Here is a 24687-nt window from a genome sequence, read left to right as displayed (position 1 = left end):
TGCACCTATCATATTTTTCTTAGATCAATAAAGTTTTATTTTGATATTGCTGTCTATGTACGCCATGAATTTAGATTCTCCACGAAAGCACCTCCTCGCCGGTTTTGATATTTATCAGGATTTTATTTGCTCGGTTTTATAGACCCTCGGATAGCTTTACTTACAGGAGTAGAATTAAAAAGAAAGTATTTCTCGTCCCCTGGCGTCCACAATATTCTTTAAAATTTCTTTTAAATGGGAGTTAAGCTCCAAGTGACACATTGTTAAGGGCTGGAAATGCAGTAGCTACACCCAGCGCATGCCAAATTAGCTCCGTTTAGTCAGAATTGACCATTATCTTTTATAGTTTCGAATCAAGCCAACATTATTAGTTTTACTTCACTGGGTTTGACGATGCTGGTTACTATTTGCCTTGGCCTTGTTAGCGATTAAAGAAAGCGGAGATAATGCCACTCCGAGCTGAGTTCATGATCTAGACGGAGGCTGTGCCTTGACCATCAAACCCGCACTGGACACCGCTACTAACACCGCACAACCGGGCTACGCAAACTGTAGCTCCCGCAACGCCTGGCACCCTCCAGGGGCGGGCAACCCCCAGCCCTCTGCTGCAAAACCCACGAGGGAAGCCTAAGAAAACTTTAAACCTTCCAACCTGACCCCGGCTTCCGCGCCTTTTGTCTGATTTCCCAGCTCTAGCTTGCAATGAGGGAGAAGAAGCCAACTCGTGTTTCTTTCAGAGCATTTCGAGTCGTTTCATTCCGGCTGACAAGAATTGCAACGTACTTTTATGGGCCTTTTCGCCCCTTTAATCCAATTTTTTTAAAGGGAGCTGCTTATTTTAAAAACAGCTTTGGAAGGATTTCAAGTGTTGCTCCTTGGTTCCGTATGGCTTTTAGGTTTGCAATCCATTTCTATTTAATTTGGCAAATGCAAAATAAACATACCGCAAGAGCGGACTTCCCCGGAGTAATTTTTATACCTGACTTGTGTAGAGAAATTTATTTGGAAGGCTGCGTTGGGACTCACGTTTCATTTTATTTAGATCTGTATTTATAACGCTAAGCCTATTGATAATAGCCTTCCTGTATACCAGCCAATAAACCCGTGCCGTATGTAGTATTAATTTTGTTAACAGCGATATGGCCCACATAGGAATCTGATAAGGGTTTGTCCATCGCACATTAACACATCGTGGGGTTAGTCGGGTTGGGAAAGCACAAACAATATTACAGCATGAAATACGAGAAGGAAATAACCCACGGAAGGTTTCCATAGGTTGTGGGATCTACCCTTGTCACTACATCCCACTGGGCCGGTCAGAAGGAAGCCGCGCTGTGATGCTCGCCCCATCTCACTGGAAAAAGCAGGAGCCTTTCCATAAGGATTTTATGGATGTTGCAAAGTTGTAGGTAGCAGCCTCTGCCCGCTCGCCCGGCGCTTTCAGCGGGCACGGAAGGAGGCTGAGGAGGACCCCTCCGGCCCGGCAGGCCCGCGGAAGGGACACTCGCCTCCTGCCGTAAGAAGGAGGGGAGAGAAATCCTCCGGGGGAATGTCACGCCGAGGAAAAAGCGTTTCCCCGTGGCAGGCACACACTGCGGGGCGAGACCACGGTGGGGCTTAACAGATCCGTGGGACGGGGGGGGACGGGTGCTCCTCGGGGCGGCTTGAACGCTGAGGGCAGGCACCGGGGGATACGGGGCCCCGCGCCCACTCCACAGTCGCCGCCGCCAGCGCCATCTCGGGCACTGCACTTAGGTGCCAGGCAGCGGCCATCGCCCCGGCCGGTGCTGATGCCCTGCCGGCAGTCGCTCTCCCCACCCGCCTCACTGGAAGCGGAGACCGGCAGGGCGGTGCTTCCCCGGGCAGCGTGCGGGAAAGGGGACCTGGCCCGGCTACTCGGAGTGGGCAGACAGCGCCGGGCAGCCTCAAACTCCCTTTGAACTAAAGAGCCCGGAGTTCCACGGGCCAGGCAGTGAGGCGACTTCGAAATGGCAAAAGCGAGAGATGATGGAAGTGAAAGCAAGCCATAATTAAGCGATTCATTAGAAAATCTATCTGTCTCTCTGTCTGCATCCCTGTCTGTCTGCTATCTGTCTGCTGCCTCCGCCACAACTGCAAATTGACTGGACAGGGCTGTCTAGTATCTCAGGATTCATCTGCTTATTCTTCTTTCTATTATTTAGTACATTGCTTGTGAAAGAGATGGTGCTTTTGAAGAGGCAAAAGGTGAATGACCCAAGGGGGGGGGGGAGAGAGATAAAAATTATCTTCCGAATATAAACACATCAATAAACAGAGTCGGCAGCATCCTGCGAGGATCCATTTGAACTGCTCGCGTCTGGATTCTTTCTGTGGCATATGTCTAGCTTTATATTTTAAATGGTAATCAGAGCTCGAGAAGAATCCAGCGTTAACTAAAGCACTAGGAACTGCAACCGCACAATCAATCCTCCCAGAGTGGCATTGCTCCCTAAGAGATTCTTCAGCGCAGCAGCAAGTGTTTTATCTCCAGGAAATTTAAGCATTTAAGCCCAGCCTGGCGGCGTGGCGGTGATGTTAGGCTGGAAGCAGCCCCCTTCCTCGGTAGTTTAACGCGAGAGGCACCAGGCCCCTTTACGGTTTCCAATGATCCGTGATAAACAATAACACGTCTTTTACTTCTTAAAAAACGAGACAATCAAATAAAATGAGCAGAGCCTGAGCATAAAACACCGGGCGAGCCGGGCTTTATTAATTTCGTGAGACACACGCAGGCTGCGCAGGGAGGCGAGCAGGCACTGCCGCCGGAAAACCCAACCGCGGGGAAAGAGGAGCGGTAGTAAAAGCTTCATCTGGACACCGTTTCAGCCTAGGTATAATAAACATCAGGACCGCCGGGCTCTTTTATAGCTGTGCGTGTGATAAGAAAGGAGCAAAACTTGGAGCCAGCATCGGCAAAGCCCGCTCCTGCTCTTTCCCCTTCACTTCCCAGGAGTACGGCTCCTGCCCGGGCACAGGCGCTCGCCCATATGGGAGAAGCATGCGAGTCAGTGTGTATGGAAATCCATATTACACATTAATATCCATCTATCTCCCAAATTCAGAGGTCGACCTGAGAGCAGCTCTGTGCATACGAAACCAGACGGGGAGGGGTTGCTGGGGAGGCCCGGGCTTCCATTGGCTGCAAGCGTTTGCCGTGGTGCGGGGGTATCTCTAATCATATTCAGCATGTTTTGCACAAGAAATGTCAGCCAGGAAGGGCTATCTGCTCCCTTCGCCAAATTATTCCACAACAATGTCATGCTCCGAGAGCCCGGCTGCAAACTCTTTTTTGGTAGACTCCTTGATCAGCTCGGGCAGAGGGGAAGCGGCGGGAGCAGGAGGAGGAGGCGGAGGAGGAGGCGGCTACTACCCCAACAGTGGTATCTACCTGCCACAACCGTCCGATCTGTCCTACGGGCTGCAAAGCTGCGGACTTTTCCCCGTTTTGAGCAAACGCAATGAAGGTACTTCTCAAAGCATGGTCCCCAGCTCACACCCCTACGTGTCAGGGATGGAAGTGTGGCTAGACCCGCCCCGGTCCTGTCGCATGGAAGAGCCGGAGAGCCAGCAGGCCACCTCGTGCTCCTTTGCTCCAAGCATTAAGGAAGAGAGCTCCTACTGCCTCTATGACTCAGAGAAATGCCCCAAGGGCTCGGCTGCCACCGACCTCGCTCCCTTCCCCCGGCTGAGCGCCGAGGTCAACCCGGCCGGCAGCGGCGGCGGGGTCCCCGTCCCGGGATACTTCCGCCTTTCCCAGGCTTATGGCACCTCCAAGAGCTACGGCGCCGGGCCGGCCGGGGCTGCCCCATTCCCTCCGCAGCCCCCCGGCCGCTTCCAGACGCCTCCATCTTTGCATCCTGTCCCGGACGCGGGGAGGAAGGAGGACGAGGAGCGCTCCCCCAGCCCCTTGGCGTGTGTCTCCCAGAGGGAGGACGAGACTCAGGCTTCATCTTCCACCGCAGAGGATCTCTCTCCAGCTCCGTCAGAGAGCAGCAAAGCCTCTCCCGAGAAAGAGCCCGTAGGTAAGCGAATGGTGATGATGGTGATAGTGGTGGTGATGATTTAATAAAAAAAAAAAAAAAAAGGAAAAAAAGAATCGGTTGAGGATCATAGTGGCATCGCGATGCAAAAGGAGGATCCCAGCTTCCCTGCGGGGCTGCCAAGAAGCGCTGCTTAGACTGACCTTCTGAACTTCGTAATATTCGGGCATGGGGTTGCCGTAAAAATTAATGTCCATCCTATAGTTTAAAACCCTTAGAGCCTCCGCTCTGGGCAACTTTAGCCCGCATGCTGCTTAAACATATAGAAAAACAAGATCAATCTTTCCCCTGTGATATGAAGGTGCCTACCAGATAACAGAGATGTTTGTAAAGCATCCAAAATAAGCAATAGGCAGTGCCAATAAATAAACCTATTAACGCGGTAAGTTATATTTTACGATCCAGAATGCTGTTCGGAATAACAGCCGCGCTGAAATGTGCCATCTATGAACTGCTATCAAATTAGACTGATGAATGCACCGCGAATATCCTTCAGCGTCTACACCAGATAACAGGGTTGTTATTTATTCATTCGCTTCTTTATTTCCCTTTCGGGTCCCCATGGCAAAAAAATAACTCCCCTTCCCTGGGCGGCAGACTTTGCAGGGGCTTCTCTCCGGCCGCATTTCAGACGCCCTGTTATTCCTTCAGAGCGCCCCGTTGGAAAATAATAAGATCAAAACAAAAAAAGAAAGCGGAAAACTACTAGAGAGCCAACCCCAAACCAGAAACCACTCCGAGCCATCGAGGGATCAGTGTTACCTCTTTCCTAGCCACTTCCAGTGATAGGAATAAACACCTTGTAACGGAGGATTTTTAGTTTGGGGGATTTTGTTGTGGGTTTTTTTATCTCCTTCCCAGAAATGATTGCATAGGAGACGGCCGAGGCGAAGCTCCCCGGGAAGACAGGGAGGCTCCGGCTGCTCAGCGCACCTTGTTTTCCACCTCCAGAGCATGCTTGCAAAGTTCTGATCCTAGCAGGCTTTGTTTTTTTGGAGGCAGGTGCCTGGAGGTGTGTGAAATAAGCCTCCAGCCATTCACCAAACCGCCCCCCAGTAGCTGTGGGCTCGGAGCGGCCGAGGGGGAGCGAGTAAAAGCCTGTTTTGGAGGGTCAGAGATGAACTACCAAGCGGGGCACGCTGCCCCGCCCGATGCTGGCCGGAGCTTTTTGAGGAAAGGCAGATTTTCCCGGGCGGATTCAGGATCTTTGGAAAACCGGTTTGAAGCTCTCGGTTCCCACAAGGACACCCCAGATTCCAACTGCCCGCCACTGGCAGAGCGAACTCCCTACACACCCACCAACACACACACACAGATGCTCCTTCCACCCTGTCCCCCCTCGGCTCTTTGCCTCCTACCCGCTGGTAACGTCCCTTTTTTACTTTCTCAAAACTAGGCAATTCAAAAGGAGAAAATGCAGCAAACTGGCTCACGGCAAAAAGTGGCAGAAAGAAACGATGCCCCTATACCAAGCATCAAACTCTCGAGCTGGAAAAGGAGTTTCTATTCAATATGTACCTGACTCGTGAGCGTCGCCTAGAGATCAGCCGCACAGTCCACCTCACAGACAGACAAGTTAAAATCTGGTTTCAGAACCGCAGAATGAAACTGAAGAAAATGAACAGAGAGAATAGGATTCGAGAGCTCACAGCCAACTTTAATTTCTCTTGATGAACCTATAAACACATCTTTATGGTTTAAAGAGCCAGTATCATTTTCCTAGGCTGTAGTCATCCGCACCTGTATGGATTAACGATTTTAGCCGTTCTCAGTATGTCCTTAACCTCTTAAGAGCTACTTTGGAGTGCGAAGGGAGGGCGGGGGGACACGACTAAAGCTACACTAATGCACAAAATGCCGTGCGTGAATCTCCCAGCTTCCTTCGGCCTTCCCGGGCGCCGGCTTGTTCCTTTGAGCTTTGAAACACAGAAATACCATTTTGGGAGCTGCAAATATCTTTCTCCCATATCTCTCTCTCTGAAAAGTAAACAAGCTTGGTTAAAGGCGCATTCTTTAAAATTAGAATCGGTATAACTTGAACTGTACGTAGATGCACAATGAAGAATTTAAGCCTTGCCATATTTCTATATATTGGGAGCTTTGTCCCCCTCCCCCTTTTTCCTTCGAAAAGCAGGGCTTACAATAATGAAATGCAGGCATCCTTTAACAGGGCTTCATGGGAACGGGTGTTAAGAGAGTTTTGTTTTTTTTTTTTTTTCTTTGCCTTGAAAGTCAACATTACAGCTTTAAAATTGGCCAGGAAAATGAAATCTCTTCTCTTTAAAGGTATAAAAGCGTTAGTGTTGCTCATGGACTAAATTATGACACTTACCTCTGAATTTCTCTCGCTCTTTCTGGTTGTAGATATTTACTTAATGTAGTTTTGCTTAAATATGTGGAATTAGTGATATTTTTTTGTCTATAAATAACGTTACCATTGGTAACGCATGACAAGCACACAGAAATTCCCCTTTGAGAAGAAAGTCGTCACTTTTTCGTCACTAATTTCACTGAAAACTATATATCCTGAACATCAGAAGGACTTTCTGAGCCAGAGTCTGAGATTGCGAGGGAGAAAATGTTCTTCTTCCTTTATACTGTGAAGTTACATGAATTAAAGAGTCAAACATATAGGTGAAAAAATTTAAAAAGAGAAAAAAAAGAAAGAAAGAAAAAACAAGGGGAAAAGCTATAAATACAGATATGTATAAATGTCTATTATTATTAAAATGCCGATACTGTTTTAAGCAAATGCATTCTATCGTTATTATAAATGTTAGTTCTAGCTATATCTAGTTCTTACCTTAAATCGGAATAAATTAATATTGTAATGCTGCTGTGCGTGAAAAAGACGATGTTTATGTTCTCGTAGAAGAATAAAATACCGTGGAATGAATCCTTTTAATTTTACCTCTTTTTGTGACTGTTTATCCTCAGGTTCTACTTTATGTCTTCGAGAACTTTTACAACAGGAATAGTTGCCTAAACCCCCTGCAATTACTTTAGGAATCTATTTAAATATTACCTAGACGGTCGTAATTTGTCTGGGCCATATAGCGATGGTGCTCTAAGGTTTGTCGGCTTTTGTTCAGTTTTATGACTTGCTAGTATATCTGGATTGTTGCTGTCTTGAACGAGTGGTTTCAGTTGACTGAGGAGCTGCGTAGACCGAGGAAGCAAATTACTATTTCTTGAGGGTAGGGAAATGATTTTTTTTTCCTTTAATCAAACACCTACAAGTGTGCGGGGATCTTTTACTCCAGAGGACGGTGACAAAATTCTAGCTTTATCTCAGGGCTGAGAAGAAACCGTAAAGGTGAGCTCATGGAGAGGGGGGTAACCCAGCCTCGCCTCCCTGCCAGTGGGCCCCTCCAGACAAGACTATTCCCTACCTGTTTGCATGTGGAAGAGCTTATTTCACCCAGGCTGCTTTGGTTTTGGTTTGGTTTGGGGTTTTTTGTCTGCTTTTTGCATCCTCCCTTTCTTGCTGCATGGTTAACTGATAGAGTCTTGCACAAAGGGAAGGCAAAAGGAGGTCTGAGGGAAGACAGAGAGCTTCCTTGCAGGGGCTATGTATGCTTGGAGGAGGGGGGGACAGACTTTGAACCCGAGCTGCTTGAGAGCCTTTAGCTTCTCGTGATGTTAACATTAGTGTGCATGACCTTTTTCTTCGCGATTGCATCTGCATGGAGAGGCGAAAGCTGCCCGGGAGGGGTGGGGTGGTGATGTTATTATATTTTTTTCTTGTTTTCATTAACCCACCCGAGGCTGGCCGGGGACCGCGGAGGGGCGCCGGCGGGGCGGGCGGGCGAGAGGGATGTTTTAGTCACGTTTCTGGTTTTATTTTCATAGCGGGATCCTTGCGTTAAGGACCACGGCAATGGGAAAGTAATAATTAGCGCCTGAGAACTGCTCTGTGGTTTAGGTAGTTTCATGTTGTTGGGGCTCCACCTTTCTCTCTACAGCACGAAACTGCCTTAATTACTTCAGCTGATATCATCACCAGGTATGCTTGGTGCAAGGGTCCTTTCTGCCTGAAGAAATCCTAGCGCTGAACTGATCTGTAGGCGTCAAGTCCCAATGCCATTGTTCCCCATCTGCAACGGAGCCTCCTTTGATTCCTCAGATAAACACGGCAGCCGAGGGGGGAAGCTTGGCAAGCTCTTCAAGGTTAGCTAGCTCCTAAGCGAGTCCCTGCCTGCTTGCGGGATTTTAATATATCTCGTAGGCTGCATTCAAGGTCAGGTGCGTTTTGTATTCTGCTCGGCGTGCGTCGAGCTCGGGGGCCTGGAGGAGCGGGGGGTAGGGGGGAGGCTGTTTATATTTTTCTGTCTGGATTTATTAAAAAACAGAGACCCAAAGGCCTGCCTGGGGGAGGAGGTGGGGAGAGATTAAGTCTGCCGACCCCGCTCCTCACACCCATCGCAAACAAGGCCCAGGGGCACAGGGGCAGTGGCGGGGGGGACCCCAGTCGCGGTGCGGGTGCGCGGCCCCGCCGGCGGCTCTCCCCCTGCTCAGGGGGTGGCTGGTGCCCGCCTGGGCCTGTCACGGGGCTCCGCCGACCCCGCGCCGCCGCCCGTCAGATCCGCTCCCCCGGGGCTGCCCCGCGGCCCGCAAGGCCTCGGTTACGATCACGATTGCGGCGCGGGCGCGGCCGTTCTCCGCGACGGCGGAACGGGCAACAGCGACCTCTCCGGGCCCGCCGCCGCCGCCACCACCGCCGCCTTTTGTGTCCGCAGCGCGGCCGCGGGCAGGGGCGGCCTCCAGCCGGGCCCTCCGCCAGTCCCAGCACCGCAGCAGAGCGGGGCACCTCGGCAGCGCGGAAGGCAGGCAGGGGAAAGTGCAGAAAACTCGATCTGAGTGTGTATGTATTTCTACTTATTTTGTAGCGACCGTGATTATTTTTGCCTAAAAAATAATAATAAAAAAATATATAAACTTTTTCGAAACTCGAAGCTGGGCTGCGGGAACTCGGAGGAGTTTGGATAACGGATTTATCTAGACCCATCCTAGCCGGTTCCTTAGAGAAGGAGACGCCCTTGGCTGGGGCAGGAGCAGAGCTCGACGTTGCAGTCAAATTTAAGTGTTTATGTCTGCCTTTACCCACACTGCACGTCTGACGGGCTATCTGCTGTGTCTGTGACCATGCGGGGAGTGTGTTTACAGTGTGTATGTCCGTGCGCGCCTGTACGGCCTTTGTACATAGATTTGCCTCTGGTCTTTATTTCCCTTTTTTTTCAGCATCATCCTGATTTTGGACTCCTTTACCGCAGTTCTGATTTTTTATTTTATTTCCGCCACGCCAAAATACCTCCGTGCATTCGTAGCACTGGCGATTCCGTGAGAGAGGTTTGCAGTGGCAGGAAACTCTGGGGAAAGGCGATCCTGAACTTCCCGTTCAGGAGAGCTCGCCAAGTCCTGTGCATTCCTGCCCCGCACCCGCGTACGCTCCGCGCCTCCTGCTAATGGAGCAGGGCTTGCAGATACCTTTCACTTAGAAACCGGCAGGGTCCTTCTTCTTGCAGCCGGGGGTAAAAGGCAGTGGGGTGGGAGCTCGGCTAACTTGGTTATATCGAGGTGGAGGGCAGGGAGTATTTTTGTCCAGGCACGATGGTTCCAACGGTCCTTCGTTCCTAGGAATTCGTATTTCATCGTGCAATTTGATGTGAACGTTTGGAGGCTTTTGCCTCCGAGGGTCTGAACCACCAAAACCTTCAGTAATTTGCAAGGCAAATTGTACGGAGCCCCCGCTGCCCCTGCTAGCCTTGGTGGCTCGCCTGCAAAATGGGCTTTGGGGAAAAAAGGGGCTCTAAAAGGACGAGAAGAGAGGCGAATGCTCCAGCGTTATTATCAGCAACGCGATCGCGTGAAAAACGCCTGTAATTATTTGCTATATTTTATCTCTTGCGCTCTGTACACCCGCTCCTGCCACTTGGCTTCCGACAGTGAGCAAAGGCAGAATTTTACAGGGAAATAAAAATGCAGGCACTTTCTTTAAAGCGTTACTGTTATTGTTATTCATTTGCTATTATTTTTGGTGGGGAACCAAAAAAATGAAACCCGCTGCAAGTTGAGAACCCAAATTCGAACATAAACATCAAGGACTCCTGCAGCTAAGATTATTTTTTCTGAATGGAAAAAGGAAGTTCTACAATCACATTTCACCACAGCTGACTCTCAATAATAAATACAAATGACGTCGAGTTCCGTCTTTCCAGGAAAGAAATACAGTTATTTTGTTCTATTACAGCGTGTCCATACAATGGCCCAAAAAAAAAAAAAAAAAGGCAGAGGAGAACTTTATTTGCATTTTTTAAATTGTTAGAAAATAACTGGCTCCTTGTTTGTGGAGATCTTGCAACTGTTCCGTAATTTTCGAACTCTAATGGGGGATAATAGTTTCATTATGGGCCTTTGTAATCGTGAATGGGGGGAGAGAGCGTTGTTAAAATCGGATCTCTGTAAGATTTCAGATTAAACTGTTGGGAAGACATGAAAAGAAGAAGAAAGAGAGAAAGACAGAGGGGGAGAGAGAGAGGGAGAGAGGGACAGCCACATAGCGATGTAAAACTAATTAGAACCACACTTTCGCATGCACAATATTTACACGTGATTTTAATTATTACTGAGCCGTCCCTACCATTTGCCGGGCTCTATTTTCAATAAAAGCTATTTCGAGTAAATTGAGCCACTCGCCGAGGTTTTTTGTGCCCCCTGCATCCTACTGACCGCGCTCCTGCGCCAACCGCGGACATAAACAGCGTGAGCCTCCGCCGGAGGAGGAAACCCAGGGGGTCGCAGGCGTGTTTGCAGAGCGCTCATTCACGACTTTAATTCCTAACACTGGACTTGGATCTGGCCGCCTCTTACTTTCCCCCCCCGCGCACCCTCCCCTCCTTCTGTAACCCTCCGCTCGGTTTCCGATGCCGCTAGCGTGTGTCCTGCAGTCAAAAGGAGGTGCCAGCAAATAAATGACTATATTTGCACATAAATTTGATTCACCAGATTGCGGGACGGCCGACTGCTAGCGCCCCTTTGATAGCCGCCCGGAGAAGCAGGGTGCCTTTCGGCAGCGGGGAGATGGGGCTTTTTCTCCCATTTCCCCCCGCTGCTTCCCTGCTTAGTTAAAGAATTAATTGTCGTGATAAATACCGCCGCCCGGCTCTGACCGCGCTCTTTCCCTCCCGGCCGGGACGAAGGCTCCGTTCCCCTCCGGCCGCCCAGCCCCGGCTCTTGTCCCCGTCCCGCCGAGGGGGTCCCCGTCCGCAGCGGCCCCGTCCAAGGGCAGGCACGGCGGGGAGGACAGGGAGGGTGTTTCGGTCACTGCCGCGCTCTGCCCGGCCGGGTGCGGTGGGTGGTGAAGTGCAGTTTGGTGCGGGCCAGTCCAAATACCCGAGCCAGCCCCTGCTCCGGTCCTCCTCCGACCCGGCGGCCGGATTGTGGGAAGTGGATACGTTAAATTTGACTTTCCGCTGCCGGCTCTGCGCTGAACGGAACGGTATTATTTACAGTGAGTTCCCAAACTAAACACAATAGTATAATTTAACCTTTCCAAGCACTCATAAATTTTTACTGCTGTGAAACACAGCGATGCAAATGAGCACGCTCATAGTTACTGACTTAGTAACAAACCCGTGGTTCCCGAAACAATAACTCCTTATGAAATATAATAAATACATATTTAAATACAGTATACCGCAACTGCTATTTTGCTTTTTTTATTGCTTTAATTATTGTATCATCTTATTTGAAGGTCTCAGATCACAAGGGTGGTGGGGGGTTTTATTTAATTTTTTTTTTTTTTCTTTTTCCGCGGAGAACGCGACCCACTGATGGGATGATTAATTATGATATAAAATAGTCCGCTTAAAAGAAAAAAAAAGGAAAAAGAGGGGCGAGAGAGAGAAAAGGGGGGGGGGCCGTAATACGGAATCTGATCTTTTCATCTCGGTTGGCCGCAATTAAAACAAACCCCGCCGTATAACTCAAATATCCCTTTGCATAAAAACATATGGCCTCGCTATAAAAATTATGGCTGGAAAACAGTGACCCATTAATAGCCCGCGGACTGATTTATACTTTATTGTTCTGCTCCCCCCGCCACGTGACCGGGGCAGCCAATGGGCGCCCGGGCTGCCCTCAACTTATTACTGAGTCTACTTCTCCGCCAGCACCAAGTTGTTACGTGAAACCCGCAGCCCCGAACCGCGGCGGGTCCGCCGCCCGCGCCCGCCATGTCGGCTCCCGGGACCCTCAGCAATTACTACGTGGATTCCTTCCTGGTGCCGGAGGGGGACGAGCTGTCGGCGCCCCGCTACCCCCCCGCCCCGCTGGGGCCTCCGCCGCCGCGGCCGGCGGCGCTGGCCGAGCACCCCGAGCTGGCCCCCTGCAGCTTCCAGCCCAAGGCGCCCGTCTTCGGCCCCCCCTGGAGCCCCGCGCACCCCGCCGGCGCCAGCGGCGTCCCCGCCGTCTACCACCCCTACGCGCACCACCAGGCGCCGGTGGCACCGCCCGACGGCAGGTACATGCGTTCGTGGCTTGAGCCTGTGCCGGGCTCCTTGTCTTTCCCCGGGTTACCTACCAGCAGGCATTACGGCATTAAACCTGAACCGCTGGCGGCCAGGAGGGCTGACTGTACCACGTTTGACACTCACACTTTGTCTCTCTCTGATTATGCTTGTGGTTCTCCTCCAGTTGATAGGGATAAGCAAAGCCACGAAGGCGCATTCTCTGAAAGCAATGGAGAAAGTGAGGCAAACGGAGAGAAACCGCAGATTGATCCAAGTAAGTGGGACTGCGAGGGTCATGGACTTCAGGGCGCTGCGCCGGCGGCAGGGAGGTGGCGAGGCTCTGGGGCTAGTTGCGTGGCCGAGCACCGGCTGCTGCCGCCGCCGCCGCTCCAGCTCGCCGGGGTCTGCCATCTGCGGAAGCCAGCGCTGCCTTCCGCAGGCTTGAACGGCTTTCCAGGCTGAAAGGAAAACAAACCCCCACCCTACAGCTGCAACTTAAACAACAACAACAACAAAAAAAACCCCACCAACTAACCCCCAAAACCAGAGAGGCAAAAGCCGCCACCCCCCTACCGCCCCAGCCACCCCAGCAAACTTCGCGGGACGCGTTCGAATCCTCCTGCCCCAGGCAGACGCCGGGGAGAGGGTGCCTAGAAAGCATCGGATGTGACTCTGGTCTTTTTGAGATGGCTCGCAGGCCTGAGAAGCTCTTGTGGGGCTGAGAGCACAAACCTCGAAGTTGACTTGGTCCCTTCCCTCCCCCCTTTCGTCTCCTCGGTGGAAAAACACGGCCGGGCTGGATGCTCCCAGAGCTGCGGAACTGGTGGCAGAGCGCCTCGGGGTTGCTATCGCGATTAACGCCGTGCGAATGAGGATCCTAAGAGGGCGAGGTTTTAATTATGCCAGCTGTAGACTGGCTCGCCAGCTCCCTGGGTCTTGCCAGTGATGACACAGGAGAAGGCAGAAATTAAAAATTGAAACAATTTCGATGACATGTTGGTCTGGCTGGTCACTCCCCGGGCTGGCAGTTGGCGGGGGTGGGGGTCAGGAAGGAGGGAGGGAGCTAGCAGGGAAAGAGAGGAGGAGAAAGTATTTTAAAATTGCATCCTATAAACAATAAAAAGGAGAGGGGAGGTGGGGGCGGCGAGGCTCTACCACATGTAGTTGCGTGTGACCTCTCCATGTGTCTGTATTTTGGAGTCCATTGTGCCTCACTATCCTCTGTGCCTGGGGCGATGAGAGCCACCTCCTAAACCCCAATATCGGGACACCTACGCGGTTTGTTCTGCGTGGATCTCCCTCCCCAGCCCCCTCCTCCTTATCCCCCCACTCGACCCCGAGCCTGAACTTCTCCTGTTGTTTTCGTTGTAGATAATCCAGCTGCAAACTGGCTCCACGCAAGATCCACCAGGAAAAAGCGTTGCCCTTACACCAAGCACCAGACGCTGGAACTGGAGAAGGAGTTCCTGTTCAATATGTATCTCACTAGGGACCGCAGATACGAGGTGGCCAGGCTCCTCAATTTAACCGAGAGACAAGTGAAAATCTGGTTTCAGAACAGGAGGATGAAAATGAAGAAAATCAACAAAGATCGAGCAAAGGACGAATGACGGCGACACGCGGGTTAAACTGAAAATGCACAAAGTTAAAAAAAAAAAAGGAAAAAAAAAGAGAAAAAAGTTTAAAATAAAACAAAAAATCCTCCCCTGGAGCCCTGCCATGCAATGCGTCTGGGTCCAGGCCTCATTTTTTTTCCCTTGGCAAATTGTGATTATGATTGTACCTTGATTGTCACAGAGACCAGTTTGCCAGGAGAGGTACAGTAAGACTTTTAATTTTCTAATAGGAAAGAAAAAGGGGGCATTAGCACGAGAAGGCTGTTTAGCTGGCTTGTATAAATCTACCTGTTTCTTCACTTACGGAAAGAAAAAAAAAAAGAAAAAAACTACCTTTTCATAATGCACAACTATTTACGGACTGTATAGTTTAGTCTTACGTAGTTAATTTTATTCGCTCTTTGCGCGGCAGAGAGATCTCTGCTCAAATACTTGAACACTGTGTTTTATTGTGGTAATTATGTTTGTGACTCAATTTATGTGCTTGGGTGCTGTACCGGATGTAATGGTGTAAGCTAGAATTCAATTTGAACTCAGGTTGTTTATTATAAAAATTGCATAGAGTATAGCTCTGTAGTGTATTAAGTCTTTTCTGTATAATTAGACAGTTAACCTTTGATTGTAAAATATATATATTATATATATCCCAACGCAAAAAAAAGAAAAAAAAAAAAAAAGGTTCGTCCGGGATGTCTGGGAAATACGGTTTGAAGCAAGTCATTTTAGTATGCACAGTTGATATATGTATAGTACTGTCTTTGTCGGTTGTATATATAATCTATATATTAAAAAAAGTAAATGAACAGACTAGCTTAAATATTGTTTTTGCACCAGTGAGCAGTTATCAGATTTCGGAGCTATACGTATATGTGAAAAGGGTAACTACCTATGGTTTACGTTTGAATTTTAATCGAATGATTTGATGTTATTGTAATGAAGGTTAATTTTATTGATAATAAATTATACGCTATAAAAACCTACATTTGGTTATTGTAAATTTGTATCGATAAAAAAAAAAAAAAAAGAAATCCGGGAAGTTATGTTGATGCAGAACGTACACTGTCTATTTTGAAATAGTTACCTCATGGCCTACTGACCAAATCGTTGTGTTGAAATGATATTTAACTTTTTGCCAAATAAAATATATTGATTCTTTTCTATTTTGTGATGCTTTAAGATTATTAAGAAGGGGTTCTTCCACAGCACACGGAATCTCGCCCGCAGATGAGGTAGGGCTAGGGTCGCCGCCGAGGCAGTATTATTTCGGCGTCAAGGCGAACGCACGGGTCTATAAAAGCAGACCACAGGTGATAAAAATTTGCGCTTATTTTCCTCCGAAATGGGCAGATTCAGGTTCCGAATGCTGAGAGGAGGCTTTGCTTCCCCCCTCCCGGATACAATTTAGGAAGCAGGGCGAGGAGGAAGCCCCTTCGCCTAGCAGCGGGGGCACAGTCCCCACTAAACGCGGATTTAATAAATTCGCCTGGCAGGGCGGGGGATTTAGGGCCAAACCAAAATGTCCGACCTTCTTCAATGCGGACAATAATGTAAATCAGCTCAGACAGCGACATTTAAGATGAGATGGTAAATTAGTCTCCACCAGAAAATGCCTAGCACTAAGTGTGCTTCCACAAGCGCTGTGAGAAGGCTCGCCTTACCAAACGCCTTCATTTTAGGGTTACCCTTTCTAGAGATAATTACCCATGCAAAAATATGTTATTTCAAACATCACCCACTTTTTCCTTCCCCTGCCCTATGTTTGGGATTCCCCCCCCCCCTTTAAATGTGCCGTGGCAAATAAAAATAGCTTCGTTGCATTTTACTCGCGCCTCAGATTATACATGTATGCATAGATAGATAAAGATATAGATACAGATAAAATTCTACTGACAATTATACCAGAATTTATGGTGTCAATTTTACTCGCTGATTTAGCCGAAGGAAAGAGGTGGGCTGGCAGCAGGCTAGAGCATAGGAGACGAAATAGGATTTATTTTTTAAAAACACAAAAAGGTTTCTTTGGAGTGGAAGATTTCCACACACACGCCCCCTACCCCACCAGTGCACCCACCCCTCCCCCGCCGCCCCAAGCCAAACCAAGCTCAGCAACAAAAGAAAATAGCGAAGTCTGTGAGCTTGCTGAAATTTACCCTTGTTTTGGGCGGACATCTTACTGCTCAGAGCAGATATCCTCCATAATATGAGCAGGAGCACACTTCTGCGCCACACCGAGCCTTGTTTGCAAATATGTCGAATAACAATAAAAGTCGTCTTGTTTTACGGAGGTACACTTACACACATATATATATTTAAAGAAAAATAAGATGGAACACACTTATGGTCTTGGCAGAAGTTGTTAGGAAAATTCAGAGCCATACAGTGCAATAAAAGAAAATGACTGCTGTTACCGTTTATGGGGTGTAAAACGCTGCAGGGCTAAAGACAAAACTTAGGGACCCGGCAAGAAATTTACAGATGTGCAGAACTGCGGGAAGGGGAAAAAAGCTTTCGGCTTCACCTTAAAAAAAAAAAAAAAAAAAAAAGAAATCCCAGGGTAAGATTTGATGAGTTCTAATTAGCAAAAGGGAGCTCTTTCTGGTGTGCACACATACAAAAAAGCCCCTAATTGATCCCTGAGCCAGTATTTGCGGATGCTGGGACGCCCTCTGTTGTTGCAGACAGAGGCAACTTCAAAGAATCAGCATTAAGAGTGTGTAATAAATGACGGGTCTGCAAACTGTCTGGAATTCGGCTCTTAATGAGTTTACAACTGTCCAGCCACAATTAAGATTTTCTACAAAAGCCTTTTCATTTGTTTTGTCTGGCTGTTTTAGATAAAGCGGGCGAGCGGAAATAACAACCTTTTATTGGCCTTCCCCTGCTTAAATCCAGGCTGGGAGGTGGACATTTATCTTCTCGGGCGCTGGCGGGCAGAGGCGCTGGCTCCGCGGGGCCCGACGCGGCGGGACGGCGGGCGGCGGCGGTGGCGTCCCGGCGGCGGCAGGTGGCGCTGTGAGCCCGCGAAAGAGCCAGCGCCCGCCCGCCATCAAGCGCTCGGCCGCCTCCCTGAAAGCTCCTAAAATGTCGACTTTATGGGAGCATAACTGGGGTGGGAACCGCTGGTTTGGTTTTAACAAAGGCCGAGAGGTTTGAGGTTCCCGCCCTCCCCTTATCCTGGGAGTACGGCGAGCGATGCCCTGCTGGCACCGGGAGCGGTTAGGGTGGTGTTCAACGCCCGGCCACGCTGGGTACACCCGTGGCAAAAGTAAAGCTTGCTCTGCACCAAGAACATATCCTGCATTTATTATTCTCAAAACGCCGAATCATCTCCTATTAGCTAATAGAGATGGATGGAGCCCTGGCACTGAACCACCAGCTCCTCTTTCTCTTGGCCCAAACCTTCGCCCTTCTCTGCGAACCTTTGAGCCTGCAAACAGGCTGTCCTGACCTTCCGAAGGGCTCCTCAGAAAGGAAACCTTGGGAGCAAAAGGAAGTGGAAGGGTTCGGGCAGGGTGGAAGAGGATCTCCAGATCAGCCCCGGAGGAGAGTGCCCGGAGGGCTTGCCCCTCGGAGAGGGGGATAAAGCGGCGGGTTTTCCAGTGCCCATCTCCGCCCCGCATAGTGGGAAACGGCAGCACAGCAAAACCCCTGTTCGAAAATTATTTACCGGCTATTGAAATTCCTCAACAGCTGTCTTTGATCCAAATAAAAAGCCCTATTTGTGTCCTCAGCAGTTTCAGCTCGGTGGGACCCGCTGTAATTAATTATATGATGCAGATGCTAGCAGACTGATGTTCTGCAAACTTGACGTGTCTCTCAAAGTCATTCCTAACTTCTTCTCGCCTTCTATTTTTATTTCTTCTAGTCATTTTCTTATTTTTTCACCCCGTTTTGCTTTTGTTGGCTTTAGCGTCTTGAGAATGAGGCTTAGTGGGGAATTGTGGGGTATTTTCAGACGGCAGTTGCCAAAAGAGAAGCGGGGAGGAAAGTAAGTGGAAGGAAAATAAAGGCAGAAGGAAAGGAAATATAAAATATGGGCTGAAGTATGAACGCTGTATTCTTCAAGTTTAAGACAGACAAGTAAACAAGTCGCTGCATAGTACTCCGTAGCAGAACTACTTTCTCTGCGGTTTATTTAAATTTCCTTAAATCAAAGCCTTTATATCGAAATTCAGCATCGGGAAGGAATGCGAGCTCTGAGCTATTTTTTACACGCTCTGTTCCAAAGATTTAATTCTTTCTAGGGATAAAGAGTAACAGCCACTCCCTGCTTTCTAACAAGAGCCTTCTGATCAAATGTTTGTCTACAATGACATTACTAAACTTATTATGATTTTTTTTCCTTGGGCAGTAAAATTATATTGAAATTTAAAAGTGTTTATGCGTCGTCATGCTAAGTAATAACTTGGCACAGTGCGCTCCATTATAATCGTGGTTAAATTACAGCGAGCAGATTCCAAAACAACAAAATCTTCTCTAGTATGAACCACATCAAGATACTGCTCAATACACAAGCCATAATCATGTAGTGCTCCCAGGTCGCTTATAACTTATGAGCACCATTTTATGACTACCTTTTACTTCTCGGAAAAGCTCAGAAGGCAAAGAGAGGTAGTCCAGAGCTCACAGGAGAAAAAAATAAATAAATACAATGAATCACGCCTAGAGGATTGTTTTTAAAGCGCATGAGAATATTGCGGTGACGGAAACCTTGAAATCTGCGCCCGTTCGCTGTTTCCTCGACTGGCGAAAAAAAAAAAAAAAAAAAAAAAAAAAAGCTGTGGAAAACCCCCAAACCCCACATTAGAAATTTCAATTTAAAAGTGCGTTTTCAGACTCAGGGATCCACCCTGGTTTTGTGAGCGATAACACGGGAAATTTCAGCGGCTGTTTCAGAGACAGCGTTATGGCTAACGCGGGGGGGAGCAGTAAATAACGTGGCGGGGACCCATGTCTGGGGGCCGTTTTAAGGTTTATTCAGAGAAGACTTCTTCAGAAATCTTAAGGGATGGCAGGAAAAAAAAAAAGCTGAAAGCAATATATATATACACACATATATATATGAAAAAGGTAGTGACAGTAAACACACAGACGCAAGGAAAAATATATAAAAGTGGAAATTGTACAGATCCAGAAAGCTCGAAATACAACCACTCAGATGATCTATTCGGTCCTATGCTATTCATATTTAAGTCTAGACATTGGTTATATTTGCTGTTTCTTTCTTCTTGCATCTTGGTATGTTGTCACCAGAGGAACAATTTATTGGTCTAATGTCATCTACTTCAGCTTCTTTGATCTTCTTGGTCGTCGTCTTGTTTGCATCCATTCGTTTAACTTCTTGGGCCTTTATTCCTTTCCAGCAGCCTCTTCTGCCGACGTGTTCCCACATCGCAACTGCGACCGCAGGGATATTGTCTAATATTGGCGAATTGGAAGAAATAACCGAATGGGGCTCGTTCGCCAGCTGCCCCCTTACTCCTGCAAATAATAACTGTGTTTTCACGTACTTAACACTTGGCAAATATCTACATACAGCCGCCACATTTGCGTGCTCTGAAGCACCAATATCTCAGGGATCTGGCTGTATAGAATATACTTGCTTCTGTCAGTAACCTATATTCATGGGGCTGCAGTAACCTCGTATAAAGAGTCCCAAAGGATGCGTGTGTATGTGTATGTGTTGGAGGTGTGTGTGGAGGGGGGGGATGTCCCACGTTTACAAAAACGTAAAGTTTAGGGTCCGTGCGAAATATCGCCAAGAACAATTTTAAGTGGTGAGAAAGTCTTTGTACACGGGGCACCAAACTATAATTGAAAAGAGAATTTCCGGGGCAATTCCATTGTGCTCCTTCCAGTTTATGATGTGCAATACAGTCAGGCAGTAAAAGCTGTCTTTACCAGGACTCCCTGTCTGAGGGAAGGAAACTCATTTTACGATCCGTTTAAAGGAAGGGCACGGTGCAGCATCCTCAATGAAGAGCCATTCGCATTGTTGGGGAGCCCACTATTTCGAAAAGCAGCAACGCTCCCCGTCTTCAGAGCGTCCCGCTGCCGCCTCACCCTGAGGACCGTAAGGTACGTAGGACCGTAAAGGTAAAAGGGGCATGAAACAGGCAGCTGAGATTTGAATCCATTTGTAGGCGATTTCTTCAGCTCTGGGGATTTTGGTTTATTTTTCTTTTTGAGGAGTTCAGAAAGTTGTGTTTTTCCGAATATTTTTTTATTTCCTTATCCTGGTTTTTTTTTTTTGGTTTTTTTTTTGTTTTGGTTTGGTTTTTTTTTTCCTCCGGGGAGTGTGACCCTGCCTTTTTGTCCTAGGGGAGGACAAATCACGGGGTCACTCCAGGGGGACCCCCTGATTTTCTAAACTCGGAGCAGCCCCTCAAGGCCAGCGGCGGTGCGACGGGGCCCGGCGGCTGGGGGGTACCCCTCCAAACCCCTCTCCCGGCTTACTGCCTGCGTATTTTCCCCCTTACGAAAAAAAACCCCCTAGGGCAACGGTGACGAGCAGCCGCCGTGAAACTCTATATTTTATTTTATTTCATTTCTCGCAACACCCCCGGTGTGTCTAAGGGACCGCATGTGCGTGTCCACCCCTCGGGAGGTGGGGAGCACCGCGCACACACACCCCGCCCGCCGCGGGGTGCGAGGCGCGGGTGCGGCAGCGGCTGGAGGGCGCTCCCGGGCCCGGCGGCAGCAGCGGCAGCGGCGGCGTCCCCGGCCCGTCCATGTCCGGGCACCGGCGGGCCGCGGCCGGCACCACCTGTGAGGCGGGCGGGGATTGGCGGGCGGCGTCATATGACCGGTCACGTGCTCGAGGCAGCTCAGTCCAAAAGAAAATGGGGTTTGGTGTAAATCTGGGGGTGTAATGTTATCATATATCACGCTACCTCGTAAAACCGACACTGAAGCCTGCCGGACAACAAATCACAGGTCAAAATTATGAGCTCTTCGTATTATGTGAATGCGCTTTTTAGCAAATATACGGCGGGGGCTTCTCTTTTCCAAAATGCAGAGCCTACTTCTTGCTCCTTTGCAAGCAACTCCCAGAGAAGCGGCTATGGACCAGGCGCGGGTGCCTTCGCCTCCTCCATGCCCGGCTTGTACAATGTGAACAGTACCATATATCAAAGCCCGTTCTCTTCCGGATACAGCCTGGGCTCTGATGCCTACAACCTGCATTGTTCCTCTTTTGATCAGAACATTCCCGTCCTCTGCAATGAGCTAACCAAACCCAGCTGTGAGAAAGCGGAGGAAAGCAACCTGCACAACCAGGCTGAGCCTAATTTCCGGATATACCCCTGGATGAGGTCTTCAGGTAGGGGCAAGCGGAGAGGGCTCGGAGCTGTGGCAGCCAGGCAAAGCGTGTCGCCAGAATTACTGTCAGCACAGCCTTTATGGTTTTAATTATAGCCGAGGCGCCATTGCGTAGAAAGCCTGTGGCATTGTATGTAAATGAGTATCATAAAACTTTTTATTGCCCAATTAATGGGTTCTAGCCTCGTAAATTTATTTAACTCCATTTGCTATGGAATTTTAGCATTGAGTTGATTTGTGCTGTTTGCTATAGAAATGAGGAGAGCTGGCCGCGGGCTTCCAGAGCCCCCACGGGTAAGCGGCTCCCCTGCCCTCTGCCGAAGTTGGGCAGAAAAATCCCGCTCGCTGGGAAAGGCGGAGGGGAGAGGGGCGTTCAGGAGCGGAGGACGGGCTGCTGAGGACTTTGCCAGCCCATGTTGACGAGACGTGCCACTCTTGTCCCTCCCTGCCCTTTCCACGGAGATTAGGATCTATAGAAATGTACTAAACAGGAAAACGGGGCGGGAGGGTGGGGGCTACTGGGGGCAAGAGTGTGTGAAAAAGGAGAGCTCTCAAATCTGGAGCTAAATGCGATGTATTGTTTACGATCCAGGCGGGGTGGGGGGTGGCGGGAGGGAGCCCCCGACATTAAAATAAAATAAATACGGCCCAACCTTCCAGCTTTCTATTTCCCCTTGCGAAACGCGTAAGTCTGGAAGGTTTTAGGGAAATACATCGCCCGGGGGAAAGTTCCTCCTCCCAAAAGCAATTTCCTCCCCCACCTCCTCTCCTGAATGCTTTCTCTCTACTTTTTCTAGGTCTCGAGCAACTTAATTTTTTGCCCTGCCTGAGCAGGGCAGGGCGTGTGGCTGAAATGTCTTTGTTATGGGAAAGTGGGGGGGGCGGGTGGAAGTGAGAGGAGGGGATCATTCACTCTCGCTAGGCTTGTTTGTTTATTATTTATTTATTAAAAACATATTAAGGGAAAGCAAAAAAAAAAAATTTTGAAAGAAAAACTTTTTTCTCTCTTCTCGCATAACTCCTGGCCGTGTGTGCCTGTTTTCAGGTCCAGATAGGAAGCGAGGGCGCCAGACCTATACCCGCTACCAGACCCTGGAGCTGGAGAAGGAATTCCACTTCAATCGTTATCTGACTCGACGGCGGAGGATAGAGATCGCCCATGCCCTCTGCCTGACGGAGAGGCAGATCAAAATCTGGTTCCAGAACAGGAGGATGAAGTGGAAGAAGGAGCACAAGGAAGAGAGCTCCAACACCCCGGCTCCCACTGAGCCCACGTCAGCAGCAGCCTCTGTCGAGAAAGTGGAAGAAGACGAGGAGGAGGAGGACTAAGGAGTCCCACTCGAGGAAGCGATCTCTTAGTCTAATGTATGCACATGACAGTTGGGAAAGCTCCCTTTAAAGGAGAAGAGAAAAAAAAAAAAAAAGAGAGATAGAGAGAGACTTAATGTTTTTATTAAGAAAAAAAAAAATTTCCCTTCAATAATCATCTTGCAAGCTAGCGTTTGCAGACATGAAAACGTTGCTTGGGGTGGTTTCCCAGCCTTCTGTCCACTCTCCGTGTTCCCAGACCTACCCTGTGCCGAACCTTTTGGTATTATCTCCTAAGAGCACCCTACAATCATTTGGTTTTTTTCGTTTACCCAAAACCGGGTGGGTGGGTTTCTCCAGGGGACATTTCACTGAGAGAAGCGCTGCTTGCACCAATAGTAAACCGTGACCTTCGAAGCAACTACCTGACTCAATAGTCCCAATCATGTGTAAGGGAAAACGTGCATTAGGCTCACATTAAGAAAAACTACCTAATTTTGAATAAGTAGCTCTGCACTTCTATTTTTATTTTTTCTTTCTTTTTTTTTTTTTAATTATTGTTAGAAAAATATCATAACTAACAGCTACACTAACAAAAGGTTAAACAGCAAGTAAGGGGAGGGGGGAGATGTTCCACAAACCACTACGATCTACAGCAATGATTTGTACTACCTATTTTCCAGACTACCTATATATCTTGCTCTGGCTACCTATCTTTGAAAGTATACTGTATTTTAGTAGTCAAAAGAATGTTACAAGATTACTAATGTGAATCGCAAAATGCTTTTAGAAATGTAAGTGTAGTCGTTTGAAAAGCACGCATCCATAGCTTTGGTATAGAATTTGGTATCGAAAAGGCTGAATATATTTAAATTTAAAATAATATATTTATTCCAAAGCAATTATAAATGAAAACCATATGCTGCAATATATCTTTGTTCTTGATTCTTTACTATTCCGAGCGAGGAAGCAAACACACGCCAATATTGTACAAAGCGGTTTCGTATCTCCCATTGGCTTCTACCTTCGGCTGCCTCTGCTAAAGGCCGTTTTCTTATTCTAGGTTGATCTTACTTAACATAGCGGAAAGTGTTATTTGAAAACTGAATTTAAATGACCATGTAACCACCTTTAAAAAAAAACAACTGTTTGTCCTGATTATCCGAACGTGTTAATATGTAATACCGTGAATTTTCCTACAATAGCAGATACTGGTTGGGTTTTGTTTTGTTTTGTTTTTTCTTGTCATCTATATTCGTCTTGGAGCTCATTTGTAAGATCATGTAATAAATTGGGAAGTATGTAATTAATTTGGAAACTTTGTAGCATGATGTATTGTTAAGAACTCTGTATAAATCCGTCTTGAAGGTTTGGCTAAAGTTTATTCAAAAATTGTATGTTACAATGTGTTTCGACGTGTTCGTTGTGAACATTTGGATATGCCGTGTAAGTATTGGAAGTGGGGAAAAAAAAAAAATGTCCGTGAACTCTCTTTGGAAGTGATACCATGTTCAAGTATCTCCCACGATAAATGTGTTTTATGTTATACAGAAAATAAATATGCTTGTTGACAATGAATTGTGTTTCTTTATTAGGGAAACAGTTCGAATGAAGCATCAAAAAATACTTTACATTGACAAATAGATAAATTAGACCATATAAATATTATTTTCTGTAACCAGAAGGAAAAAAATCCAAGGTGATGAATTGATAGGAATCAGTCAATTTCTTTATCTCGTCTTCATGATTTTTTTCGCCCTGGCGCAGTTGATTAATAAAGCGGAAAGCCTGCTTTATGGGAGGGCTTCCTTCCACCGTTTTCCCGTCCTCTCGCAATCCTAACGCCAGTCCAGGCGGCCGGCGAGGGAGCCG

General features: G+C 48.1%; 3 protein-coding genes across 3 annotated transcripts; all 3 read left to right on the top strand.

The window, feature by feature from the left end:
* The first annotated feature begins 3024 nt into the window (after positions 1 to 3024).
* HOXA10 (homeobox A10) lies at positions 3025 to 14242 on the top strand. Its single transcript, XM_030485930.1, has 3 exons — positions 3025 to 4043; positions 5458 to 7258; positions 13943 to 14242. The coding sequence occupies exons 1-2, from the start codon at positions 3224 to 3226 to the stop codon at positions 5730 to 5732; spliced, it is 1095 nt and encodes a 364-aa protein (XP_030341790.1). The 5' UTR covers positions 3025 to 3223; the 3' UTR covers positions 5733 to 7258; positions 13943 to 14242.
* Positions 12227 to 15347, top strand: HOXA9 (homeobox A9). The gene is made up of 2 exons (XM_030485969.1): positions 12227 to 12845; positions 13943 to 15347. The coding sequence occupies exons 1-2, from the start codon at positions 12296 to 12298 to the stop codon at positions 14179 to 14181; spliced, it is 789 nt and encodes a 262-aa protein (XP_030341829.1). The 5' UTR covers positions 12227 to 12295; the 3' UTR covers positions 14182 to 15347.
* A 5652-nt stretch (positions 15348 to 20999) lies between these two features.
* On the top strand, positions 21000 to 24393 carry HOXA7 (homeobox A7). Its single transcript, XM_030511653.1, has 2 exons — positions 21000 to 21508; positions 22553 to 24393. Exons 1-2 carry the CDS (start codon positions 21133 to 21135, stop codon positions 22834 to 22836), a joined length of 660 nt encoding a protein of 219 aa, XP_030367513.1. The 5' UTR covers positions 21000 to 21132; the 3' UTR covers positions 22837 to 24393.
* The last annotated feature ends 294 nt before the right edge of the window (positions 24394 to 24687 follow it).

The sequence above is a fragment of the Strigops habroptila genome, chromosome 1 (assembly GCF_004027225.2).
Source record: "Strigops habroptila isolate Jane chromosome 1, bStrHab1.2.pri, whole genome shotgun sequence".
In the NCBI taxonomy this organism is placed as follows: Eukaryota; Metazoa; Chordata; class Aves; order Psittaciformes; family Psittacidae; genus Strigops; species Strigops habroptila.
The sequence above is the reverse complement of the archived record's forward strand: the minus strand, read 5'-3'. Positions and strand labels throughout refer to the sequence as shown.